The sequence below is a fragment of the Acipenser ruthenus genome, chromosome 20 (genome assembly GCF_902713425.1).
Source record: "Acipenser ruthenus chromosome 20, fAciRut3.2 maternal haplotype, whole genome shotgun sequence".
Lineage (NCBI taxonomy): Eukaryota > Metazoa > Chordata > Actinopteri > Acipenseriformes > Acipenseridae > Acipenser > Acipenser ruthenus.
The window spans coordinates 21,091,988-21,112,863 of NC_081208.1; the positions used below are offsets into that span (position 1 = coordinate 21,091,988).

Genomic DNA, 20,876 nt, shown 5'->3' on the forward strand with positions numbered 1-20,876 from the left:
ACTGATGAGTAATTGTCAGCAGAAAAAAGCAATACAATATATGATGGTTCTAAGTGAGTAACACAAAAATGATCATTGAGCACAAAGTCATGTCTTTATTTTCAAATCTGTTTATTTTTATGTTACCCAAGCTCAGCGATTGTGTTTTTTGTGTAGTCTACTCAACAATTAAAACTGAGCCTTGTTATACTCAAACTTCAGTGGTTACACTGAAGATACAAATTGCCCATTGAAGCATGTGAAACTCTTCTCAGTAGGCTAGTGTTTATGATGTCTGGAGCTGGTCATTTAAACATGGAAAATAAATATGCTCCATAGGATAAAAGTATGTTAAGCATTGTAAAAACCATATTAAAGAAAAGTACATTCATAGTAAAAGAATGGGAAACTGCAGAGGTACTGTGCAAATTTACCACGGTAAACCTTTTATGAGGGTTACTATATGAACGCCTCTTGAGATTAATGGCACTGCAGATGACAATTATGACATAATTAAGGGCCTGTCCTTTGACAATTTTTAAACTTACATTTTTGTTCTGATTCCAGTTGGTTGTTAGAAGCTGGGTGTCTCCATGTCGTAGCAGTTATCCTGGGTGTTAACTTTCAAAAGAACTAAAATGCTGGAAGAATTACTCATGGGATGACATTCCTTCCTTTGTGACTTGATATCCTTTCCACTGAATCCGACTGTGGATTGAAATAAATATATGTATATCTTTTTATTGCCACCACTGGAAATGCTGGTTGCCATGCTACGAGTGAATGAAGACCATTTATAGTACGGGTGTCTGTACTGTATGTATTCTTGTGTGTGTGTACAGAATATATTTTGAATCAAGGCTCAAGAACAGAGTGTAATTAAGTCTCTTATTAAAGCCTTATTAAGGTTTTGCAATATTTTCCTAATGTTTGTCACCTCACAGAACAAGCTGTATTACGTGGAGTGCCTTCATTGTTTTGCTGGCATTAACAGATGAACCTTTAAAACATGTTCCTGCATACGACAATAACATGCTACTTCCTTAAGGTTACTGATTGCTTTTCAACCTCTTGTCTGATTGAGATGAAAAGGATGTTTTAATGTAGTGGGCTATTAAAAAAAACAAAAAAATACCTTGGAGCAGTAATTAGAGCTTTGCTGTAGAGAGGAGTTATGAACAGACAGCTCACTTAAACTTGTGTACATTTAGTTCGCTTCCAGCAACATACCTAACTGAGAGTTTGTTTTCAGAATTGTGCTGTCATAGTCAAAGGTAAATAAAATCAAATTAATTTATTACTCTGTTAGCTGTGTGTAAATAGAGGTGACATCTGGAAGGCATCAGAAAATACACACAAAAAACCTGAATGATGACTGCAGGTTCTGAGCAAGGTCTGATCTCTTCTGACTGCAGTAGCTGTCTTGTGAGATGTTGCAGAGTTGACTGGCCATACCCTGAAAGTATCAATGGATGTATTGCAAGATTTAAAATCCCTGTAAGTGGGCAAAACCCAAACCCCAAAGTCTACAACAATACTCAACACCATACTATATTGAAATCTGTCATCATGCAGATCTACTTCTGCATGATCTCTGGCAAGTAATTGATTAGGCTGTCGAAAAAAAAAAAAAAAAAAAAGCTTAATTTAATCAAACTTTGCAGTCATGTTAAAATAAGTTATTTAACATATCTTAACACCACAGGAGGAAAGTGCTCAGGGTAATTAATGTTTATAATGTCTTATTTATATCTATGTTTTGTTTTTTATATGTGTACCTGGGGGATCATATTTAAGCCAGTCGCAATAGTGTGATGCAAGCTTGTCTCAAGCCTGCCCTTAACCGTATAGGTATTCCTTTTCAACACAACATGCCGAAAGGTAAGGCCTTTTGACCACTGATTGATACATGTAATACTTCCCTAAAATGTAATCCAGCTGTGGAATACAGAACAATGTAGATTCCCTCAAAATCCAGAATTAAATGCAAGATCATAGCAAAATGGTTTTGTTTTTTAAATAAAAATTCACTGCACCACTTTCCCCAAATTTAATGGAACTTGCATAGACATTAAGCAGTTTCTCAGTTATTGGATCACAAACAATTGCAATTTATGTACAGTTACCATTGCTGTGCCTTGTCATGAATTGTAGGTGAGGATTGTTTTATCTCTCTGTAGAGAAGGTATACTCGGTTCAAAAACCTGAAAGAGAATTTAAAGCTAGACGATCATTTTCTTGTTTTAGTATTTTCTCCTAAAAGCCACCCAGCAATCAAATGCTGTAAGTTATGGAAGGCCGGTCTTCCAGAGATTTATCAATGAATGGCAAAGCTTATAACCAGAACTGAAGCGAATTATACCAGGTTTCTGTCAGACTGAGAGAATGTTGTATTTTGCTGCAACAGCTTGCTTCTTATCCCATGTAAGCATACTGAAAACTACTAAATGACAGTAGATTAATCACCTTTACAGGTTAGGAATGGTCATTTCATTTCTACATTTTGCCAGTGCAATAAATAAATAAATAAATGGTTAATAGAAACCTGCAACAGGCGTTAACTTGTAAATGATCAGGATTTGGAAATTGTTCAGTTGTTTATGATATTAGTCGGATTGATCAGTTCATGTCAATGGGCATGTATTCCAAAACAAGCAGTATTAAAAAAGTACTGTTTATATATGCATCAGTCAAGTGTCATCTTGGTATTGTTGCACAGTACAGTAGCTTGCATAGACTGAAGTGTCATTGAAATGAGTGGGCATTCCAAGCTGAACCTGAGTCTGGAAACCTTGTATTCAAATGGATCGAATCTCTTAAATTAAAAGTTATTTTGTTTATACACTAAATTATTGACCACTATTTTAACTCCTGTGTTACAGTCCTATAAATAGTGAAATAAGACAACTTGCTAAAACCAGGATACCAACCTTAATAGTATATTTATTGATTTAAATGTGTTTTGTAGTGCAAAACACAGCATACAAACTCTGTGACTTTAAATGAATTACCTTAAGTCAGAGCGATCAATGTGATAGAAATTGTTGTTTGTGATTCGTGCATCAGCAACAGGTTAATCAGGCATACCCTATAGAAATCTTAGTAGAATGTGCAAAAAAAAAATATACTAATGCAATACCATTGGTTTACCCTATAGCAAGGGTGTCAAACTCAGTTCCTGGAGGGCCGCAGTGTCTTCTGGCTTTCGTTCCACCCGAGCTCTCAGTTACTTAATTGGTCTAATGATTTGATTAACTGGGCACATTTAACACTTCTCTTCAAGCCTCAAAATGTTTCATAGGTCGTGTACCTTGAGTCAAGTGCATTTTTAAAACCATCAACTGTAAAAGACCTTGGAAAATATTAAATATGTCAAATTGAACAAATAATAAGATCAATTATGTTAATTGAGAGCTTAAGTTGGAATGAAAACCAGAAGACCCTGCAGCCCTTGAGGACTGGAGTTTGACACCCCTGCCTTATAGTGATGCTTATTTCAAAGTAGATAACAGGAAAGTAATTTTCTATCTTAACCTATCTTCCCCAAAGTTTGAAAGCATCTGTGTCAGTGTTTGTAGCAGGGGAAAACAGAAACACAGACTAATGTGAACCCCCTGGAAATCTGGGCAAAATAATAGCTGTTCACAAAGCTTTTTCATTAATTATTAAAATAATGTTTTGTTTTGTTTTTTTCTCAATGAATAGCATACACTTTGATATTCAAGAAACTGCATTAGGCTGCATTGTTAAGAGTAGGTAGCTTCAAATTGAATTGCTTCTGTATTTCCGTTACTATTTCATGGTGTTTGGAATAATTCTGAGTGGCCTTGGGTTATTTTGCTCAAATTAATGAGTTCTGCTATTATCCTTGTTCTCTTAATCTGCCTGAATCATAAGTGCTGGGGGGGAGGTAGTCTTTCTCGTTCTATTCAAACTCTGACAACCCCACCCGCTTCCTGTATATGGGATAGCAGAGTTGAAAGATGACTGGAATGAAAAAAGGAAAGATGTTCACTGCTGGCATTTAGGGTTCTCTAGGCAAGCTCAAAGCCAAGTAAAGGCAGCTTTAGAGAAAAGTGATAAGAACTCATTGGAGACCCACTCATAATCATTGAGAATACCATAAAATACAAAGAGAAACATTCAGAAAGATATTCAAACTGCTTTTGAAGCTGCTTGCTCTAAGAAACCAACAATAGACTCAAATATTTTTAGTACAGTGTTATTCTGTCATCTGTGTAGTTTCCTGCTGAAACTTAGCTGATGTATTTTAAAGGGTCGATTTAATTCCTGCAGTTTAAAGAAGACACCGTTATTGTAAATCTGAGCCTGTACCATCACTGTGGTACTGGTTGATGTACAAGGGAACTTCTCATATTCCTCAGGCAACATTTCCGGGACACTGTGCAGCTCAAAATGACAAGCTTTTATTTAGATGATCTTTTGTTACTTTTACTCTCTGCAATTAATATATTTTTAATTCCGATTTCATTGTAATTCCAGTCTCTAAATGTTGCTTCAAGGGCAGGGTATTTATTATTTTCACATTAATTTTTAATTTCAGAGGAAGGCATTCATTTAAGTTAAAATAAATTTAAACCTTGCAATCTTTCGCCAGAATTCAGTGTGTGTGTGTGTGTGTGTGTGTGTGTGTGTGTGAGTGAGCGTGTCAAATAGGTGTTTTTCATTTTCTCGATAATTCAACTATAAAGATACAGTATCATTTTATTTCAATTAGTTCTACATGAGCGGATTATGAAATTTGTTGAAATGTTAATATTAGAATAATTGAATATTATACAAATAAGGACTGGAATTGAGATGTATAGTGGAAAATTGTCCCAGAGGAGGATATAGTGTCCTACAGGGGATTGTATTGCATTAAGCTACAGATTAGTCCATATATGTTTTATGAAACATCTGGAAACTCTTTTCAGTCTCCAGATGTTGGTGTGGAACTCTCGAAGGAGGCGGCTCAGTTTTTGAGTATTTATACAGATGTATACCACTTGGGACTTGAGATACAGAATTAATCAATTGTGCACATACTCTGATTAATAGATTAAAAGGAAACATCAATATTAAAACAATACTACATGTAATATGTTACAAGCTGACTTATTCACTACAACTAAAGCTTGCTGTTTGTGTGTTCAAAATACTAATAACATGAACTCATCCTGTTTTATGTTGTGTGTGTTTGAACTCCATTGAACATAGCAGAATTTACATCTTCATTTGATTTCAAGAATAGGACAGTCCTGTATAGATTATGTGTATCATTGCTTTTAAATTCTAATAAAAACAGCAGATTGCAATGTGAAATACGTTTACTTTCATTACCTTACTATTAATCTAAAACTATTGTTCTTTAAACTAACACGTTTAGGGGACACTACCATTCCTTCGACCTGTAATTTGAACATAGTTATTTATAATGTCACTTCTTGTCATGTCTTCCATACATCAATTTGGAGAGGCCAGTTCCATGCAGCCTGCAATCCTAATAGGGTTTGACCCGATTCCCAATTCAAATAGGTTTGCTGCGGATAGAAACAAACCAAATTTCGTCAAAACACCTCCATGTTAATGTACTGTCAGATAAACTGACAAAACCATTACAAAATGAGGCAGTAATGTTCCTAAACCTAATGATCCCATTAGGACCTTTCAAGGATATCCTGAATAAGAAATGATATTTGTAGACATCTGTTTAGAAAGTGTATAGCCAGGTCCTATTAGACTCAGATTACACCTTCGTACATATCCAGCTCTTCTCACCCATATTCACTTGTCTGTTTTAATTCAGACTCTTCTCAAAACATCATCTGACTGTGGTGCTAATCCAAGTTAACATTGATTTACTGACTTTTCTTTAGTTCGCAAAATAATAGACACGATCCTGGCTAGGTTACTGTATGCAGTAGCTTGCTTGGTATGTGGTGTAATTGAGTTTGCTGTTGTTTTTTCCAAAACTGTTGCCTCTTCCTCTGGTTTGCTCATGATGTGAGGATAGATACAAAAAAAAACTTTTTTGTCGTTCTCTGTCAGTTATTTTTCATTGTGAATTTATTACGTTAAATCAGGACTTTCCATGAAAAAGATCACTCAAGAGTTCATATGAACTCGTTTTTAAGAGAATGCTGTAGTAAGGGGGTACAAAATCCAGTCTGTGATCATCAGATACAGAAATCTGTACGTCATGTAAATGCAATTTCTTTTGCTGGCTTGTAACTCTCCCTCAGCACACATGCTATATTCCTGCTATAACATAATCAACAATTGTTCTCCTCAATTCTAATAACTACATCAGCAAAGCAATGGGCTAACTTCCAGCTAGTTCAAGCTAGTCTCTTATCACATTTGTGTCTATATTTGAAGCAGGCTGCCTTTGGGAGTGCAATATAACTGTCTGGCTCTCTGGGGTGATATGTATATTTCAACTGAGGGTAACTGTAGTGTTGTGTGCGTCAGAAAGGAGGTGTTGACTGCAATAGCAGATGCGATTTAAACCATTCACGCCAGCATTTAGTCAGTAAGTAGGCACAAGTAGCACATATTTCCAATAATCAAACACATGTCTAACAAAATAAAAATGTTAGAGTTTGGCTTCCGTGCTCCAGAGGATCGTCCATTTAATTCAAGTCCCGGGAGATCAAGTGAGGATCCTTGGCTGGTTCAGGACCTTGGAAAGCAACCAGGAAGAATGGTTGCTATCAGGGTTTCAGCACCATTCACTAGCCATCCAAGCGGAACAGTGTTCAAGTGTAAAGCACAGTGGCCTGCTAGCTGAAGGAGGAGACTAAATTGGGGTGAGATTTTAGAGTCCTGCAAACTGGAATGATTATAGTGTGTGAAACAATTTTGAAAAACACAGAATATAGGGAGAATAAACCAACAACAGTAATGTTCCAGTTTGCACCTTTGACTGAGTGTGTCTGGAAGCTAAAATAAGAAACGTCAATACCAGCTCAATACAGATTTGAATCAAGATCTAATTGCATGTGACTTTCACAGTTTTCTGAGGCCAAATGCACAAAGCAACAGATTCCATGATGTGTTTTTTTTTTTTTTTTTTGTCAGGCAGAATCTTGCCGTCCTAGTTTATGATTTTTTTTCCAAATGTCTGGTTTATTTAGACTATAATAAATGTGGTTGTTTTGCTGCAGTGTAGGGGGTGGTATCCCACCCACTGAATCGTGTTTTTTTTTTTTTTAAAGCCTAGGAATTCTTGCACAATACACATCTAACAGTTCTTTAATTAAAATAGGCTTCTGTTTTTTATTACTTGTTCTGTGTTTAGTATTTCCCCAGTGATCTAGCCAAAAATCTGTGTTATCTAGGCTTGTGTTGCACTGTAATATTTGTATAGCACTAACTATGCACTGTCTGGAAATGTCGTTACAACAACGAAAGGCCCTCCCAAAACACTTTATAGATATTCATTTTATTCATTTTATTTATAAGCTAAGTCAGTTTAAAAAAACAAGATTTAATAACAGTAAGAGTCTCAGAATCCTTAATAAATTGTTGTAGGCTATTCCAGGGTTAAGGAGTATAACCACTAAAAGCCCAAACAGCTTGCATACACCACATGGTCCATGGCTCATGAAAATCTGAGTACCAAAGAGATCAGCAAGGCTCATTCATGGGATAAGTAGAGGTTTCATTTTTTTCTTGTTTAAGGGTTTTTTCAGCATTTATTGATTGTAGACTTTCTCTTTAGCATTTGCTCCGAAACACAAACTAAATAAATACATTTTCACTGTCAAACTGTTGGTGCATTGATTTGACTGCTGTGTGGAAGATTACTCTGGACTGTAGAAGATCTGAAATGGCAGCAAACTGTCATGCAGCTTGAACTCCCTGTCACAATTGCTAATGGAGAGGTTTAGTAAGCAGAAGCAATGAAGCAAACAAAGGCTGTTCAATTTCAGACTCTTAATTAACGACTCACTACACTGTCATGAGAATTTACATAGAGGAAGTGTGACAGACTAAGAGTTCATTAGTTGTTTACATTTGGATGTCAGTGATTTAAATAGATTATAGAGCACCATGGTTGACTATGGTTTGAATTCAGCTCAGTCAAGTAAAATCTGTGGTCTCTCATGTAATACACATCACAAAATCTTCACACACAGTAGAGGTCCCCTCCTCCATGTTGTTGCTCTTGGCAGAGGATCTGGCAGGATGGGGCTCAGAGCTCAAGCAGACATCTACAGAGCAGGTCTATCCTCCAGGGACCTGTAGGTCTTCAACCTTTTTTCATCTTTCATGCGCACTACCTTCACAGAGAAACAGACATACTCAAAATATGGTGTGTTATCATATCATTGACATAGCATATTTATTTATGTGTTTATTCTTCAGTCCAGGATACAACCTTGAGATGGAGTATCTCATTTACAGGGGTGCCCCAGAGTAATAAAGGCAGGTTTCATTTGACATGTAGCATCGCCGTTCAGCAGTTTTTTCACATTCAGCCATTTTCTCTTGTTGTGAGGAGTGGAAATGAAGGGTGTTCCTTTAAAAAGGGGCGGGACTGACAGTGATGTGAACCAATCACATGTCAGAGGGAGACTATTACATACTACAAAAGAAAGATGCTAAAACACTAAAATGGTGATTACAACGTCACTTGTTTCGGACTTTCTGAAATTCAAACAAACTTAACTCGACGATGTAAACAAATATGACTGCCGGGGATCTAAACTGTATTATGCAGCAGTCAGCAAGCCAGACAGAGAGCTGTCCACCAAAAAAACTTTGATAACTATGCGGTATGAAAAACATGTTATGTTATTTCTGTTATTTATTTATTTACTTATGCTGTATCAGCTCTATTTAAACAAAATATATAAAGTCATATTTACTTTCCTCACTTATTTTCTTGACTGATTTCATATATTAAATATGTACTGCACACTCAGCTCATAGTGGAAAATGAAATGCCCCTCAGGAAGAGTTACTTTAGGCATTATAGCCCCCGGTCGGTCACAATAGTCTTCGCACGAGGGAATCATTTACCACTATAGCCCTCCTCTCTAGTCCATATTATATATAAAGAGCCAGCTGCCCAACGTTTCGATATGTTGTACATATCTTTCTCAAGGGAGCATGTGTTTGAATCAAAACATTGGAGGTATTTATATGTTTTTGACGGCATGGCAACTACTTGTTATTGTTTATATTCAAATCCATGATTTATTCTTACATGATGTAATGGTGTTCTATATTTAATGTAGTAGTTATTACACAAATTAAAATGGTCTGGGTTGTTTTCAGCCATCCTAAAAAAGTGAAATTACCAAAGCACTATAAATGTTCATGGAGTATTCTGTTTATATGGACAATATGTTTAAACCTAAATTAAACAGCTACATTCTGAGAATATGTTTCCTCAGATAATGTTCCGCATCTCCTTAACAATGCAGCGTAAAGAGAGAAATTCATCTGGCCATTATCTCCTTGGATTTGAATGTATTCAGAAATAGATTCCAAAATGAGATCCGGTAATTAAAAAATGTATTCTGAGCTAGATCTTTAACATTGTTGCAAATTCATCAGTCAAATGACACAGTCCATTTAAAAATTGTAAATGTATATGCTACAGAGGTAACAAGTCTCTTTATTATGCAGCTAGATGTGTGCTGGTGATTGCATGGTACATAATGCTGTGGGATACTTAAATGACGATAATAAAGAATCAATTATTAATTCAAAGTATTTAGCTGAGAGCAATTCTGCAAATGTACAGAGCTGATGAAGGGAGTAAATCATCTGAATTTAAAATTAAATACCATTGATTTTTCTGTTGCTTTCACTTACGTTGTTGGTGATTGAGCTTTTCCACACTTAACAACATATAGTATTGGATATGAACTGGAAAGGGCTCCATCCAGCATGCACAGAAAACATTATAAATAAAAGAAAATCGGGAGGTGGTCAAGGCTTGATGTTAGAAAGAAACACCCCGGAGCAAACAGCCCAGGGTGTTATATAGAAAACAAGCAGGCACAATCCTAACACTGTACATCTGCTTGCCTCTCCCACTTGGTTCCACAATTTATCCTCTCCACCCCTTAATGACCAATAGCCCCGTCACCAAGGGCTTTCGGTCTTAAACCCTCCAAATGGGACTCAAGCCCAAAACAGCCCACTAAAACAAAGTAAACCTCAGGATTCATTTAGCAAGGGCCTATCCCTAATTTATGGAAGTTCAACAAACTTAGATCCAGAAACTAGTGCCCAAACTAAAGGGGACCAGTATGACCAATCACCCCTGATTGTTTTTTTAATAGCTAGGACCACTACAGTATAAAACAGTCAAGTAGTGTGCATTCATGTCTACAGTATGCACAGTGAAGCCGATATTGGTAGTGGTTTCAGATAATCAATCAATCACTCTGCTATTGATTTAAATAACTTTCTTAAATAACTTTCTTAAAGTTCCATTATTCTAAAATACAAATTAACAATAACATGTTTGGTAGAGAACAGTATTGATCATGAAGCAATGACATCACACATCATGGGTCATAAATAAGATGGGAAAAAAAAAACACATTTCTGATTCCTGTAACAACACAGCTGGTTTTCTGTTCTAACAAATAGCCATTAATTTTAATCAGAGCGTCTGTGATTATGTTGAAAAATGTATCCCCACGATACATACAACACAGCAAAAGTAAAGTAGGTTTCTTGTAAACGCTGCAGGGTGTTTCTGTAACTCTTTATAATAAGACATTTAATCAAAATCAACATGCATTGCATTCTACTTGGTGAGTAATACTGACATTATTGGAGGAAGTCAATACTTCAGGGAAACCAAGTCAAAGTTTAGAACTGCCAAACCTTGTAATTCAGTAAATAATTCTTAGAAGAAACCAATCACAAGCTGAATTGGAAATGTTAGTGCAACATTAGCAATCATTCAATTACTTGACTAATAATAAAAGCTTAAATTAATTTTGTGAGTCATTCATGATAAATGGCAAGGACGATGCAATACCTTCTTATCAACAGGAAACTAGTTATGGCTAGTTCTCATAATAAGGGAGAAGAACCTCAGTGTTTTTACATGAACGTGATACAATTAATACTATTGATTTAATGGAGTGCTAACCAATGTCTTAAATCCATTTGTTACCTCTTCTTAGCAGTTCCCCAAGTGAATTTGAAACTTTGTTTTTTAAAATGCATTTTTAGATAAATTCATCCTGCATTTTCAGCTTCAGGATGAGAGTTGTAGATACTGGAAATTGAAGTTGAAGGGCATTTAGTAGCCTACTATATACCGACATTGGCCATGCCATCAAGGTCTAAATGTATTACACAGAAGTGTAAAATAGCCCTTTTAAAAGCAAGTAGAAATCCAACATCAACTTAAACATGACCAGAAAAGACTGCAGCAAATAAATAACCTATTGAAACATTACCACAGCATCAGTAAACCAATTTTACATACATTGTACCATCTTTCATCTTCCATGGTTTACTGAATGATTTATTAAATAACAGTGAAGGTGCAACACTTTACCGTTTTCTGTAGCTGGATAACTTTTCCATTGGCTGATTTATCCAGCTACAGCATTGTGTTTATATTAATAAAATGAGCACCCAAGTGAGCACCCAATTTGTAAAGTAAAATAAACTACAGATCCTATGATCCACTGTGCTTACAAGGCTGGCTCATGAGAGTGGTGACCAAGATCCTGGCATGTTACGAAACGACGAAGAATAACTTTGACAGGGACAGGGCGACAAAGGTAGCAGTCGTAGCCTCAGAATCAGCCATAACAGCTACAATATGTCAGTAAGAAATATCTGACTGCTAATTGAATTTTTAGTGGCAGTTGATGTTTAGTGGTGGTGTCTGATGACTCTCACAGCAACCAAGCAATATCACTGTTGAAGATCTTTCGGTTCTTTACCTGTATTATATACTTCTATTTATAACATGTATACTCACTACAATGGTCTTGCTACAATCACACCATGTGACTTACAGCACATTTACCAAGATATTGCAGTTTACCTATAGCATTTCAATTGAAATATTTGCATATCCCGAATTAACAAGTGTAGACCAACAGACTCCCAGTAATAAGAGGGGGAAGCAGTAACACAGTTAAAAAAGGCAATAAAAGTAAAGCAAATTCATTAATTGGTTAGCACTCCTTTTAAAGCTTTGGTTTATCAATCTATGCACTGTTATCAATCCTCTAGGCTTGCATTAACTATCCAGTGGTGCCATAATTATAGTAATTTTTGTCCAAATGGTAGATAAATATATACAATTAGCTTCAAGCTTTGTAGAGTGAAGCTTACCAATAGGTCCTCTAATCTTGCTTATTTACCTAACTTTTCGTGCCTAAATTCCAGTTTAAGGTTATACTTTAACGATATATGAACTAGCCGTAAGGATGTTCCTTCAAATGATCCTTCAGAATTAAAGATTGCAGTTCATTGGAGTGTGAGGGCTGCAAGGTAGAATCTGAACTATGAATGCAGCCACAGGGAGGTGAATTTTTCTGATGCCTTCATCACTTGTTAATGTCTCTGGCTAGCATTTTTATCTCTCTGACGACTGTGGTATACATCATTACTGTGTGTTTGCAGCATTTTACAACTCTGAGCCATGGAAAGTGCAGAGTGATTTGTGTGTGTGTGTGTGCCGTTTGCCTTTTCAGTTCAGAATAACCACATGGATCTGTTGAGTAGTTTGTGAAGAGTAAATAATCCAGCATGTCAGGTCTGATATTTCTTGAACGAAGTACCTGCTTCTCTGTTCTCTTGTTTTATGAACTTGTTTGTTTAGTCTAAACTCTTGCAGGCTATTGAATTGTTACGAAAGTGGTTAATATCATATGAGATTTCTATTGCTATAAAGAATTCTTAAATATTTGATGTTTTCTCGTCACAGGTATTACTGTTATAGGGAAACAGGTTAATTGTTTTTAAACCAACACATTGTTTTATTCACTGTCAACCGGGCAGGTTGCCATTAGTTACCTTCAGCTGGGCATAAGCAAAGCAAAGCTCTGGCTTGGCAAAATGTCAGCTTTGATGTGTATTGTATACTGGTTTTGCGCATGGTACATAATTCATTCAGTTATAGCTGAGGACAAATAAAGACAGAATAAGATTCAAGGTGAATCGCCATAACTTGGTTATACAGCACTATACTGTAGATTTTAAAAATGTAAACTGCTGCTTCCTGGTACATTGTCCCTTCCTCATTGTCTGAGCCTCACGCAGGGGGGCCATGTGAGTGAGACCGACCTACATCACAGGAAGTGATAAAGTTTTGTTCTATTTAAAATAACAAACACATTTCCGCACAACAGTAACATTGCTAATGTTTAAAGGTCTGAGCATTGACTAGCCTTTGCTAGCACTCCCACCCATTTAACTTCTATAGTACATTGAAACCTTGCTGTTAAGGCTTTACTAATGAAAGTACATAGAATTTATTTTAACAAATGAATACCATGGGATTCTGATTTGAAAAGCTGGAGAAGATATTCAGTACAGTTTACAGCTTGTTCAACTTCAACCCATACTGTAGGAGGTACTGTAACAAGATGATGCACTTGCAGTGTTCAGATATTATTTTAGTTGAAATAGTGAACTTGTAAAATTAGGAATTTGACAGTAATGTATATGCATACATTTCGGTATATTTTCTTACAGTGAAACGGTACTACCATACGGTGACTGAACTGGTAATAATAAATATTTTAAGTAATGTAAACTGACGATGTAAATGCCCTTTTAAAGTCTGAGATGTCCTAGCTGAAAAGGTTAGGATCATTTCCTAAGGCATTTGATGAAACATTACTCACTACTCTGTGAAGCTTGGATCCCACAGTGAACAAAGGGGGATGGGGGAGGGGGGGGAATCAGAGGCTTATATTCAGAATTCTGTTCAAACTCATGTTAGAATTTAGACTTCTCAGTCATTATGAAGTCTGGATACCCAACTGAACTGAAAGCACAGAATCTGCTGCATTGGGGGGGATTAAAAAAAATAGAAAAATAATGGGACTGTTTCACTACACTTTAGCTCCAGCACAGTTTCTAAAGAAAAAAAAACACAATGTTAATGTTACAAAATGGTTATTAAATAACTAGTGTGTGTTCTTTTAAAAAGCTCCCACATACAACACAACTAATTCTGTAACAGTTTACAAACTAAAATCTCAAGATTTAAAGTACAAGTGTCTTTTACTGTCACTGTCAGCAGCCAGATACAAACAGGAACAGGGGTCTAGGTGGCAATGGCATAGCCGGTTAGTTCAGTAGCCACTTGTGTCTTTCATCTCTGGAGACATACAAGGCAGAATGCATTGATAAAAAAAAAACATCTTGGCTTGAAATGGGATACCGATTTTCATTGTCCAACAGGATCTTTAGGGAATCCGATTCAAAGGATTTAAAAAAAAAAAAAAAAAAAAAAGAAAAAGTTCAGTGTATTTGACATATACCTAGGGTCTGCATAGGAGTCATGATAAATGACATGCAGTGTTGGCATGGCTCAAAGGAGTTACACTAATAAGGGAAAGGAAATGTTATTACATTCTGCAACGTGTCCTTACAATGATTCAGCGAAAGAGGGGGCACATGAAAGATCATTAAAGGTGCAACAATATGAATAACAGCCACAGCCAGGATGTGCAGATTGCCTTTTGTTCAGAATTGTGACAACACTAGTGCACTCTAGAGCTTCACACCTAGTCTGCTAAAATGATTAAAGCTGTGAAAAGACGACCGTGTGTCAATATGCACTCCATTCAATAAGTATTGGGACTTATTACATATATCAATGCCCCTTAACTGTTATCTTCTCCTTTTCAAGTTTGTCTATTTTCTAGGTCTACAGAACTTGTTGAATTAAAGTGTATGCATTTCAAAAATAGTTTGCAGTTTGTGCCCAGTTGTATCTTGTTATTGGAAACATTAGCTTATCTGTAGATATCACAGGGTCTATTCAATTGAACTAATCAGGGGAGGATCAAAATACTACTGTTTAGATGCTTAAAATGTAGATGTGAGTATTGTGATAATGAGAATAAAACTACTATCAATCTATGAGTCTCTTTAGTATTTAACACCAGTTTAGTGATGGTATTTTAGACCCATTGAATGAACTCCAGATCTTTAAATGACTGCTATCTAAGGTTCGCCTTACCAAACAACAGTAAATTCTTCAATACCTGTTGGACTGAATATCACAGTTGGATGAAAATCACTGCCTACGTATTCATACCCTGTGTAGCTCTATATCAAATGCAGTTTGATTGGAGTGATCAAATAATTTAAAGACTAGCAATTCCCTTTGAAAGATTACGCATTAGCTAACTGACTGTGGCTTATGTCTGATATGCATTAATACATATCTGTATTTGTATTGATTCTGATGGCATAAGTCTGGGAGGGGTGAAGTTCTCATTGACAACAAGTGTTTGCCCCCTGAAATGAGAAGAGGGCCGTGCTGATGTTTTGCCATTAAGTGCAAGTCCTTCAATTTTGTCTGGGGAGGCTGTGAAAAATACTCATAAACTGTGTAACCAATTCAATTATACACCTTAATTTAAACACACACAAAAAAAAAAATCCAGGAAAAAAATTAAACTATTTACATCATGGTTTTCATAAATAATCACACCATTATTTTGGGGCACTAAAACCTTTCCCACTCAGGTGTGGTAATTCAATTCAGTGACATTTGATTGGAACACTAATTTATTTATTTATTTATTTAGTTATTTTTAGTTTTACTCATTACATTTTTAAGGATTGTTTCCAGAAATTGTACTTTTATTTACTGCAGCTCGTAAATCTGCAGCAATTTCATGCACATCCATTTGCTACTGTATGTATTTATTTTTTATCTGCCCAGTTAAAACGCCCAATTCAAAACCCACATACCAAACAGGAGGGATGACTTACCGGCCGACCTCCTTTCCCGATGCATAACTCACATACTCGCTTAAATAAATCTTTCAGTATGAATGCCATGCTATCATGTAGTCAGTTACACTTCTCTCCTCCCCTTCACATTGCTTGCAAACTGAGAGCTCTCCTATACCTTGTATAGCGCCATCATTTTTTTAAAAAGGAAATACACTTTTACATTTGACAAGTGATTCTTTCAAAACTAGATTTGTGAGACCTACATAGTGGATACAAGTGTGTGACAGATAAGATTGCATTAGCCCTTTTAAAGTACAGCAGAAAAGGCAACACAGAGCTTTATACTGTAACACTGTCAACATTACTCACTCACAATCTTAGTTGTCCTCAAAGGTGTCAGATATTGTAACAGAAAATGTAGACAGGGTTAATGAATTTGTTTTCTGTTTTTCAGGGAAGTGGAAGGTGAACTGGAGATTGTTTGGCAGTCAGCTACCAGAGAAAACAAAAGAATGAAAGACACCCTTTTTGATTCCTTCTGCCAGAGCAATGCCCTCAACCTAGAGGAAGCCTCAGGCTTTAGAGCAAGGAGCCTGCGCTCAGCCCACGGGAAGCAGAACATGGGCGCTGCCTATCCCCTGGAGCTGCTGGAAGTGAACAGCGCCTTTGCTGTCTCGACTCCAATACGCAGCAAGCCCAAGCAAGGAATGCAGAAAAGCCCCATGTTTGAGTCAGATTCCGACCAGCAACAAATCCCATCATCTGATGAAAGCGAGAAGAATGGGCTGGAGTTTTATTCATGAAACGGGGAATCCTTTTTCTGAAAAGATTGGCAGTATGATTCACGTTCTTACGCACAAAAAAGAAACCAAAAATCTATCTAAAATTTCTCTCTCTCTCTCTCTCTCTCTCTCTCTCTCTCTCTCTCTCTCTCTATATATATATATATATATATATATATATATATATATATATATATATAATTTATTTTTTACCAGAAACACATTGACATCATACAGCAAGTTGTGTCACGTCGCTGTGGATGCACAAGCCTTATATTATGGAAATCACAGTCTGCAACAGAACATTTTAGGAAGGCTTGGCCACTGTTTGTCCCATAAACCCTGTCATTAACTGTTCAAAGGGACATAATCACCAGGCAGTGTTGAAACAGCTCAGGCATTTTGAAAAGTAAGACACACTGATTCGGTCATCAGCCAGAATATCTGTCTATCAGAGAAACAATGAAAAAAAAAATACAGCACCCACGTTCTGTCCCTTTTCTGTGACGTTATTCAGTCAAACCAAGCAGTATTTGTGTGTTTTAAATTAAAGACTTTTAGAATTTCCAGTGCTGCACTATTCAGGGTAAGGTGGAAGGAAGGAAGTGAATGGGGAGAGCAAACTACATGCATCCATCATGCTTATAGTATTAAAATCTGGAAAGCAATATTAAGTTTGACACCAATACAATGAGGGATTTGTGAGAATTTAGTTGTGTTAATAGAGGGAGCGGTATGCATTGCAACTATTATTATTAACACTTTTTTTTATTTTTTAAATACTGTAAACTTTAAGGCCACCTCAGTAAAAAGGCCACTTTAAGGATATTTTTATCAGTCGGAATTTACTCCTTTTGACAGCAATGTAAAGTTACCTTAAATATGAAGGCCACCCCTGTATTCAGTATTTTTCTTCTGTTAAATAACCTCCCTAATAAGACTGACTTGCTGTAAACTACCAACTGTATTTACAAAGAACCTTTTTAAAACCAACTGAAAACATGGATGCATCGTGCTATAATTCAAACCTTTAAAGAACCAAAAGACTATCTGTTTATTAAGGTCAGGTACCTTCACTGGCCGTAATATCGAGGATTCACTGTGTACAGCAATTATACTCTGATTAACTAACTGTTTATCCCTTTACTAAAAATAAAAAATAAAATATATACTACAATGGTACTTGACAGACCTCTGTGAATTTGTGTATTATAGTTTCTAGTATCACTGGTTTTGTAAAATAAATCAAGTCAAGAGAGCAAGTGTTCTAGCAGTGTTTTACTGGCCACGAGCAGCTCAGTAAGTGTTGGGATATTCACAAATGTTTGAATGACAACACAAAGAAGTTTCTGAAATTTTGAATGCATGTTCTTTTTTTTCGACAGTGTCGCAACGATTTTTTTTTTTTTTTTTTTTTTTCGGTGAGTATTCTGATTTTCTTAGGCATCTTGTAAACAGCCTTAATGGAGTTTGAACAAACAGTTGTGATATGTAGCACACACTTTTGTGAAAAGGGTTCACCCTTCCCATGATGAACTGACCCCACACCCTGTTAACAGTGCTAGGGCAGCTGCTTCTATTTGTGTCTGACCCGTGTGCTAATGCAATCATTCAAACTTTCAGCCAGTGGTAGCACTTTAGTTTCAGGGTCTATTATACCATTCTTATAGCATGCTTGAGCAAAAAAATGTATTACTATTCAGTGTTATTATTTGTAATAATAATCTGTAGCTGCATAACAGCATATTTACATGTTAATAGAGTGTCTATTACCAGGGGTTCAGGTATAAATGATCAGGAAGTTCTCATATGCAAACAATCATAAATAGTTTGGTCAGAGTTTGACATCAACTATGTTGCATACATTTGCACATGTCCCATGGGTGTGGTACATCTACAGATGCAGACTGGATTGCAGACTGCAGATAAAATTGACGGCACCCCCAGTTTGATACTGGAACAAGACGAGATTGAGTCTTACACACTGGTTTCATGGTGGAGATAGAACTGTGGCATTTCAAGATGTCCATATAAACACTATACTCCATGAACAGGTCATTATCCTCTATTTGAACAGTATGAATATTAGTAACATGAATCAACATTTTCTTTGTCCAAGTGCTCCTCACATTTCTACATATACATTACCTTCGTACAAAAACATTATATTCAGCTGTCTTTATGTGTTGCATCGTTTTATTATCTCTTGTCTAGCTATAAAAGATTTTGTTACCCGTTTCCAGATGTTTAGTTATCACATCCAAGTATGCCATGTCTAAGTAGCAATTTTCATCAGTCTATTCCTTTGTCTTCAGTTTCTTCAATTAATTTGTGAGCATCGGTCAAGAACCATAATACTTATTAGTGGGAGCTTTTTTTCTTTCTTTTTACAGAATCCAATTTAATGAATTGTTTGATCTTCCAAAGGAGTTCTAAACCATTTAAAATCGTAATCTTCAGAGATATACTGTAATTCTGCAAGCTATAACGATTAGTTTCTGAAAAGCACATCTGGTAAACACTTAAGTATGAATGACATACAGTATATATACCAATACTTAACATCAGATGTATATTCATAGTATTTATACAATACAAACAGAATAAATCATATTGGATGTATCCCAGCAGTTTTTCATTATATGACAAGTGGAATCTTTCTGGCATTCACTTTCATTGGGATTCCAAATAACGTTATCCTGCAATAACACAAGGCAGCACAGCATGCAGCCTGTCATTGAGTGACTGAGTGACTGATTGGGTTGCTATCAAACTCAGAACAGAAGCAGTGTGGGGTCCCTGAGTGACTCATCTAGTAAAGGCATGGGGTGTGCAGGGTGAGTCATACAGTCAGGGGAGTACAAGTTTGCACCCTGGCTGTGCAAAGTCGGTCGCCTGCTTTCAAGTGTAAAGAGGTAATTGGCTTGGTCTTGAGATTGAGATCACCTGCAGTTCACCTGTGCTGTTCTGGGGACTTGTTGCGGTGAGAGAATGTAAATGGACTCTAAATTAAAAAAAAAAAAAAGAACAGAACAGAAGCAGAGCATAACTGACTTGTTTTTATCGAGACCTTGATGAGACCAAATAACTTGTTGTTTAGCAGCTGTAACTTGGAAACAACTGACATATCCCTCATTAGTATAACCTCAACTTCAGAAGACTCCTCATACACTTGACTCAGCCGGTAGTTATTAGTTAAATATATTGCAATACTTTTGTTCTGTATGTGGCAGTTGCAATACATTTATTATTATTTTTCCTGCTTTCTTTCACTATTTTTAATACAGGTATTTGTGGTTAAAGCCAATGATTCTGCATTCTTTGAATTGTTTATTTATTGTGTCAAAATTATGGTCAAAACTAGACGATCAGCTTTTCTGTTTTGATACATACGCTTACGCTACATCCTTACCATCCCTACCAGAAATGCTTACATGTCTTTATAATAAACCTGGTTTGCAAAGAATTACTACTCAGACGTGTTGTAAGTTCCTCATGGTAAGTCATTGATTGTAGGATATGAATACTGCAATTATTGCAGCAGGTCTGGACTTTCAGAAATTATCAAAATAAGTCTTTCAGGACATAACTAAGTACAATTTACAGTTGTAATTACTGTATCACAAAAAGACACATCTACATTAGCCTTCACTTAAAGAGAATCGTTGTAGGGCAATGAATCACAGTTCTCTTCACTAATTTCATCTTCTTGCTGTTTAGATTCTCTTTGTATATATTTTCTGTTTCAGGCATCAGCACAGATCCTGAAACATTCTTGGTCTTGCATCACTTCAAAATTCAGACACTTCTCCTTGTCCCGGAAGAGGAACGAATTATACTCAAGGGAATCCATGAAATAAGAATGACATAGAAGATACACAAGGGGTGTCAAAACTGTACTATCTGACTTTCAACATTCACTCAATTTCACATGCCATCAATGGGTCACCTACCAGATTCAAAGTGCCAAAAAACTAAAATGCTATATTTTAAGCACCCCTGTAAAGGGAGCTTGGAAACTCCAATGGAAACTCTTTGGTTACGTTTCTCTCAGAGTTCCATTATCAGTGCTGTCCAGTGTTCTTTTCATTCCCATGTTGTTTCAACCTCTGGCAATAACAGTGATACTGAGGTTGAGATAATTAGCTCTATTTGATTGATCTAAAATGTCAGTGCCCAGGATGAGAGGAAAAT

At 36.3% G+C, this 20,876-nt stretch overlaps 1 protein-coding gene across 3 annotated transcripts in view; it reads left to right on the forward strand.

Annotated features, from left to right (window-relative positions):
* LOC117425442 (centrosomal protein of 89 kDa) overlaps positions 1-17,864 on the forward strand; it is a 104,150-nt gene extending 86,286 nt beyond the window's left edge. For all 3 annotated transcript variants that reach the window (XM_034042390.3, XM_058993623.1, XM_058993624.1), the window contains one exon: positions 16,355-17,864. In XM_034042390.3, the coding sequence (XP_033898281.2) occupies positions 16,355-16,703 (349 nt within the window). In that variant the 3' untranslated portion in view covers positions 16,704-17,864. The remainder of the gene's footprint in view (positions 1-16,354) is intronic.
* The last annotated feature ends 3,012 nt before the right edge of the window (positions 17,865-20,876 follow it).